At 40.2% G+C, this 7,556-nt stretch overlaps 1 protein-coding gene across 5 annotated transcripts in view; it reads right to left on the bottom strand.

Annotated features, from left to right (window-relative positions):
- Positions 1-6,915, bottom strand: part of nf2b (NF2, moesin-ezrin-radixin like (MERLIN) tumor suppressor b) — a 58,881-nt gene extending 51,966 nt beyond the window's left edge. For all 5 annotated transcript variants that reach the window (XM_080210880.1, XM_080210881.1, XM_080210878.1 and 2 more), the window contains exons 1-3: positions 6,709-6,915; positions 3,043-3,171; positions 446-571 (exon numbers count right to left, since the gene is read on the bottom strand). In XM_080210880.1, the coding sequence (XP_080067006.1) occupies positions 446-571; positions 3,043-3,132 (216 nt within the window). In that variant the 5' untranslated portion in view covers positions 3,133-3,171; positions 6,709-6,915. The remainder of the gene's footprint in view (positions 1-445; positions 572-3,042; positions 3,172-6,708) is intronic.
- Positions 6,916-7,556: the final 641 nt, after the last annotated feature.

Genomic DNA, 7,556 nt, shown 5'->3' on the forward strand with positions numbered 1-7,556 from the left:
ATAGCTGTTATTCTGCCCATATTACAATAAAAAATAGTTGGAATCCACTCATTGTTAAGATGATGTTTATAAGCCACACATTTGTCACAGTTTCTGGCACTGTCCAAAATTATCAACTGTTCTAAAGCTTTTAAAAAACATAAGCCATTTTTAAAAATTTTCTTTAAAACAATTCAAGACTGAACAGTGATTTTACATACCTATTCATCTGTATAAATAATTCTGCTCACACTGAATTCAACCCTCCATTAAAAAAGAAAATAAGCTTTATCTTAAAACAATACTTTCTTAAAACACAAAATCTATGGAACTCACTGATATATTGTTCACTACTTGAGATTTAAAATTACAACTCTTAATCAAAAGGCATTTTCAGATTTAACAAGAAACATATCTCTTGATTTCTGCAAATTGCAAATTTCAAAACCAAATTAAATCCTCATACCCTTTTCTCCATTTTCAGCCAAGCATATGTATCTTTTACAATATATCGTAGCCCAAAGAACCAAGTTTCACGCAGTCCAATTGTTCGGCACACCAAGTCAAACAGATCCTTCCCTTTCCATTTCACCTAGAAAATGAAAAACAAAAGAATTTAAAATACAAATTTGTAATAATGATCTTACTTTTGATATTAAATAAGACATGCATGTCTTAGTCTGATCAACTAATCTTGGGCTAGTAAAGGTGAAGTGGTTGGCAGCCCCTATAGCTCAGTAGACAGGAATACTGATTTATATATAGTACAAGATTTTTAACAATTGGGAAGATCACTTAGTCAACCCTCATTCAGACTTAACATAGTTGATAGCACCCAGAGTGAAATCACAAACAACCTCCATGGGTGACACAGTGGCACATTGGTTAGCACTGCTGTCTCAGTGCCAGGGACCCAGGTTCGATTCCCAGCTGGGGTCATTGTCTGTGTGGAGTTTGCAACATTCTCCTTGTGCCTACGTGGGTTTCCTCCGGGTGCTCTGGTTTCCTTCCACAGTCCAAAGATGCGCGGGTTAGGTTGATTGGCCATGTTAAATTGCCCTTAAGTATCAGGGAGACTAGCTAGAGTGAATGCATGGGGTAACAGGGATACAGCTGGGTGGTCGGTGCAAACTCGATGGGCCAAATGGCCTCCTTCTGGACTGTACGATTCCATGATTCTATGTCCCTGGGTACAAAAGGAAGAGGAGGAGCAGGAAGACCTAACCAAACTACCCAATAACCAAGCTGATACTACTATTCATTACCAAGTTGAGATGCCCACTATCCAGTAACCAATTGTACTCAATTTCCCTACCAGAAAGTATAAGGTTTAGGTGTTTGATAAGGCAGGACAAGGTCAGCTGTGGTCCCTGAAATGCCTCGATAATCATTAGCATATTAATAAGAGCTGTCAGTACTGCAAAAGCATATCTCAGCATGAATCACATCACCTCCAAATTTAAGGGAATAAAAGTAAAAAAAGCTTGGAGAAGAAGGGCTAACAATATAGTAACTGGCTGAATTTTGATAGGACAAGACATTTATATATATAAATGCAGAAGATTTCTGAAAAATCTAACACTTCAGGAGAAATTGAAAATAGATAACTACAATTCAGATCACCATGCCTAGCTTCTTTTGACATAGATACGTGGTAAAGTTAGTGCAAACTGTTTTTTGTCACTGTATTATAAACAGTTAGGAATCTGAAACTCTCTAATGTAGGATTTGAACAAAAAGTCAAAGGAAACCTGGAGGAAAAAAATGTATTCTAAAAGAATCATGCTATTATTTTACTTTGGAAGGGTGTTCAGAATAATAGTCCTGAATTTAAACATGTTTAAGAAGAACCATTGTTACATACTGTTGCAGGTATATTCTGAAAAATTGAAAAGATCAGTTTAATCATCTGAAGCCGTTTTAAGATGGACACTAAGAAATGCACAATTGATCGTAAATAAATCTGACCATCTGATACACTAGGTAAGAAGTGCCTGTAGGATCTGTACTTGACTCTTAGAAGAGACTCATTATCACTTCTGACAAAGGAGTACTCCTTAGCAGTGCACTGAAGTATAGACCCAGATTTTGTGTTCAAATCTCAGGAGTGGAGCTGAATCAACATTCTCACAAAAAAGTGCTGCGAAACAGAGATATAGACATTTCAGGTCACTGTGTATCCACAGTGATTAGCAAAATGCTCCCCCTCAGTTTAATAGGAAAACTGTTTGTTTCCTAATGCTCTTCAATAGTGGCTGGTGCCTATGAACTGAACTGTAGGACATCTTTTTGTCCTTTCCATACGTGAAGTACAAAAGACCAAGTTGAAGTAAAAAAGATCTTGCATTTGTATTGCGCCCTTAACATCCTCAGAATGCCCCAAGTGCTTTACAGCCAATGAGTTATTTTTAAACTACAGACACAGTTGCTGTGCAAGGAGGCAAACCCAGAAAACACTGGAATACACAGCATATCTAGAAAGAGGCAAAAAAGTTAACACTTTGGATACAATGCATTGTCAGAAGTTAAACATTTTAAAAATTCTCTTAGCTGCACATTTCTATCATTTCATCTGTGTTTTCACTTAATAAAGTTACATCTAAGGTTCGGAATCGTCATCAGAAAAAATATTCTCCCCCATTCTGCTTAGTACAGTATACTTACTTTTTAAGCCTAGCATTAGCAAACAAATGAAGAAAAGTAGATCCCAAGTTTTCTGGAACTGTGACCATTGATTTTACACTGGATCATTAATCGTGCAAGCTTGAGATAAGGAATTCTGCTTAAACATAATTCCTTTCTGCTTTTTGCATGTTAGACCAGTGAGTTTCCTTAGCGAACTTTCCATGAGCCTTTTCCTACAATTACAAAACGTCATTTAAGTAGGTTAGTAATATTCTCAACCACATCACAAAATGTTGGTTTAAGCTCCATTCCAGAGATCTGAGCAGAAAAGCTGGGGCTATACGTCAATGCAATACCAAGGAGAGCTGCATTGTCAGAAGTGACAGTTGTCAGATGAGGCATTAAACAGGCAAGACAAAAACAAACTTTATCTCCTACCTCACAGCTGAATTCCATCTCTGCATCCATGGTAATAACCTTAACTTTGAAGGTTTTCGGTTGTTTCTTCTTTAAGCCCATTATCGACATTTTGATTCTAAATCCTTTGACCGTCTCCAATGATTAAACCTGACAATTGAAAGCGCAGTATTAATGGCACGATCATAAGAACACTTACACTAAACATGTAAAGTTAATAAAGACAACTTATAATACAGTAAAATCTATCAGCTTTTCTGACAAGATGATCCACCTATATTTACATATAATGGCCTGTCTCCATACATCTTTTGCTAATGGTGTTCTGTGCTAACCACCAGGAGTTATGTGAGTGTCCACCTCCATTTCAATTCTTCTGTCACGTAGTTGTACTCAGTGGCTCTGTAACAAATCGTGCAGAATCAAAGGTCTCTACTCCTTGGAAATCTATATCTATAGAAGTTCCATTTGTCCAATTTGGAGTGCATGTTCTCTTCTCATTGAGAAATGCCCAATTTTTCAAGAGCTTTAGCCCAGGTTGGGCTTCAGCTCAAGGAAGTCCATAGTGTGCAATCCTAAATATCTCAGGGTATCGTTATCGATGGCTCCAATGCTCAACATAGGAATGCAATCTCCATCTGCTTATGGTGTAGTTCTATTCAAATGAATTTCAGAATCATTACAACACAGGGGGAAACCATCTGACCCATCTTGCTTGTACCAGCTCTCCAAGTGAGCAACTGACATAGTTCCATTCTCCTGTCTTCTCCCCATAGGCCTCCACATTGTTTCTTTTCAAATAACAGTCCAATTCCCTTTTGAATGCTTTAATTGAACCTGCCTCCACCACTCACGCTGGCAGTGTATTCCAGACCCTAAACCAATCACTGTATGAAAAGCTTTTTCTTATTTTTCTATTGCTTCTTTTACTGATTATTTTAACTTTGTGTCCTCTTGTTTTCGATCTGCTCATTAGTGGAAACCATGTCTCCCTATCTACTCTGTCCAGACTTCCCATGATTTTGAATACCTCTGTCAAATCTAACAGCATGAAAAGGGGAGTAAAATAGAATCATGAAGGCTTTCTATTCACACAAAGACTAGCCCTTCAACTTGGGGTTACTACTTTGCTTGACAGCTATTTCTGAATCCTTTCTGCAAAGGGGCAAGGACCTTGATCAGATGGAAACACTTCGCAACTGACAGCTTGTTAGCAGAGATTCATCCCACAGGCTTAATTCTGAGGTCCATAAAGAGAAGTGCATGGGCTGTAAGGCAGATAACATATCTGCAACAAATGTTAAATGATTTTTAAAGTTCCAGGGCAGTCCAATAACAATTAGCTTAGTCTGAGGTTTAGAAAAAAATGGTTACCATGAGTGAAAAAGTCAACTTTTTAGTTTTATAAAATCAAGCATTGTATGGAAATATATCTCACTGTGGAAACTATGCACATGTTCATTTATCCAACTGTTGGTTTGAAGCCACTGTCTGAATTCAGTGGATTGCTTGTCAAATTTACTGTCAAGAAAGATAATTCAGATGATACATTCCAGGAATTATGAATGGAGTAAGGGCTCTCTAAGAGAATTCTTAGATCAAACATCATCTAAATAGATATGGAACAGGAAGAGCTGCACTTCTGATCATTTAGAACATGAGCTGTAGGAGGGGCTGCTGACATAAACTCAAAAAAATCTAGTGCGAAAATTACATCAAAGCAACTAAATGGAAAATCCAAATACGGAGCCCAATGACTTGAAAGCTTTTCTGATGTCTATTTATACTTTCTCTTGCAGTATGACTGAATCTCAAACTGTTTCAACTTAAAACAACTAATATTTATCTATGAACAATATTGTTACAGATCTCAGAAAAACATTCACTCTAAACGCAGCAAGTGTCATGTTTGGAGACTGAATGGATGACCTCTTTTGCTTTTAGGATCTGAAGAACGTGAGAAACATATTCAGAAGCACAGGATGGCAAATAACAAGAAAGGATAAGGTAACGCAGGCAACTTTATGATGATCATAATAGCTCAGAATGAAGCTGAAAGAGGCTTGGGATTTGAACTCAAGATTTCCAACTAATGCAAGGGCTGCAATAAAAAAAACACTATGTTGAAAACGCTACAGAGCTGCAATCAATAAAGGTAATAAAATGTTGAACAGTATAGGAAAAGCAGTAAAACACGAGTCAATGGAAGTCATCACACTATGCAGTGTTCTGGTCAGACAGTATCTTAACCATCATATTCAGCCTGGAAAAGCACTCAAACACCAGAATTGGTAAAGAATAGAATAGCAAACATGGGTTCACAAGCCAAATGTCCGAATTGAGTGACTCACTGAAGAAACTTCAGTGTTTCAGCCTGAAAAATGCTGAGAATTGATCCTCTCATGATGTATGAGATGACAGATGGAACAGAAAAGGTAAATCAAGAACATTACTTCAAATTAAGTTGGACAAGGGGGCACAAATTAAATGAGGGGATTCAAGTTAAGGCAAACAAGGTACTATTTGGGCAGATCATCAGAAACCAGCTCAAAGAAGTAGATTTTAAGGAGCTTCTTAACGAGAGAGAGGTGAAGAGGCTTAGGGAGACAATTCTAGAGATTAGGTAGGGTCTTGGCAGCTGAAGGTACAACCATCAATGATGGGACAAATAAAATCAAGATAATTCAAGAGGTCAGAGATTAGAGGAGCATAGACATCTCCGTGTTGTGGGGTGGGGGAGATCCTAGAGAAAGGTAGGGGGGAAGCCATGGGGATAGGATTTGAAAACAAGGAGGAGAATTTTAAGTGGGTAAACAGGACCTGGTGCGAGTAAGGACAGGGACAGTTGAGTTTCAGACTATCTCAAATTTATGGGATGTAGAATGTGAGAAGTATGACAGAAGTGCATTAGTCAATAGGAGAGGCAATAAAGGCAAGCATAAGGCTTACACAGATAAGCTGAGGCAGGAGTAAAGTTATGAAGATGAAAATAAACAATCTTGCTGATGTCACAGATATTTAATCAGAAGTTCATCGAGGGACAAACGCAAGTCACCAAGGTTGTTCTGTCTGATTCAGACTAAGTGGGTTCCCCAGGAGCCTTCCTCCTCGACACCTATACTGTGGCAAGGCTCTGTGGTCCGCAGTGAGGTGTTTGATACTTCAAAATAAAGACTTGGACACGTTGTTTGCTTAACTTAGTGGCAGATTAGTCATCAGGCTCTCATTGCAGATGCGTTTGCTATTTGTTATCTTTGAAGTGGAATGAAACTAAAATGGGAGAAAGAAAAGAAGTGGATCTATTTCCATTTGTACTCGACTTATTGTATGTGGGGGGAGACTTTCGCTGCTCAGTAATTCAACATAAGCAACAAGAAGCAATGATTCAACCAGCACAAAGATGGAGCAAAAGCAACTAAATGCCCTAATAGATGATTTTTTTTACAACAGTTGCCTATCATGGTGATTATTTGCCTCGATTGGAGAGGAAAATCCATAAATATAAAATAGCACCGTCCTTAGAAAGTCAATCAGACACATTCTGGAGGCCCAAACAGTCTTTCCCTACCCACCCTCTGCTGAAACTGTCACCTTCCAGAATATTCACAAACAAAGGGAGTTATTTGATTGAAGGAGTTAATATTTATGGTCTGTGGGGGTTCAATCAATGTTCCCGGGGATACTCACCCACATCGAGCCCCAGCCTGGACTTACAGCCGCTTCCCGTCCTAAGCAGCAGTCTGGTCGCTCCAACCGCGGCCTTACAACGACACCGAGCCGCCTGGGGGTGGCCCAGCCACCTTAACCGAAGAGCAGGGCCTGCTCACCGCCACCATCCAACACTCATCCCTCTCGCTGCCAGACCCCCCCCACACCCCCGGCTGTCCAAAACCGCGGCTGCACTGAGCGGCCAGAGCGCACCCTCCTGGTGGGATGTACAGTCAGTAAGAAGTCTCACATCACCAGGTTAAAGTCCAACCAATTTATTTGATAGTAAACTCATAAGCTTGTTGGACTTTAACCTGGTGTTGTGAGACTTCTTACTGTGTTTACCCCAGTCCAACGCCGGTATCTCCACATCATGACAACTATAGGGATGTACAGTCCATCACTCCCCCAAGCCCCAGCAATACAGCCCATCACCGCCATCCCCTAATAATATAGTCCATCACCCCCATACCCCAGCAATACAGCCCATCACCCCCCATCCCTAATAATACTGTCCATCACACCCCCATCCCCTAGCAATACAGTTCATCACCCCCTCAGCCCCCAGCAATACAGTCCATCACCCCCATCCCCTAGCAATGCAGTCCATCATCCCACCCCCCAGCAATAATGTCCATCCCCCTACAATATGTCCCCCATCCCCAGCAGTACAGCCCATCACTCCCCCATCCCCTAATAATACTGTCCATCACCCCCCATCACCCAACAATACAGCCCATTATCCCCATCTCCCAGCAACCGTCCACTGTCCCCCATCCCCCAGCAATACAGTCCATCGCCCCCCCATCCCCCAGCAACACAGACTA

This window comes from Carcharhinus amblyrhynchos, chromosome 23 (genome assembly GCF_965287045.1).
Source record: "Carcharhinus amblyrhynchos chromosome 23, sCarAmb.v2.hapA, whole genome shotgun sequence".
Lineage (NCBI taxonomy): Eukaryota > Metazoa > Chordata > Chondrichthyes > Carcharhiniformes > Carcharhinidae > Carcharhinus > Carcharhinus amblyrhynchos.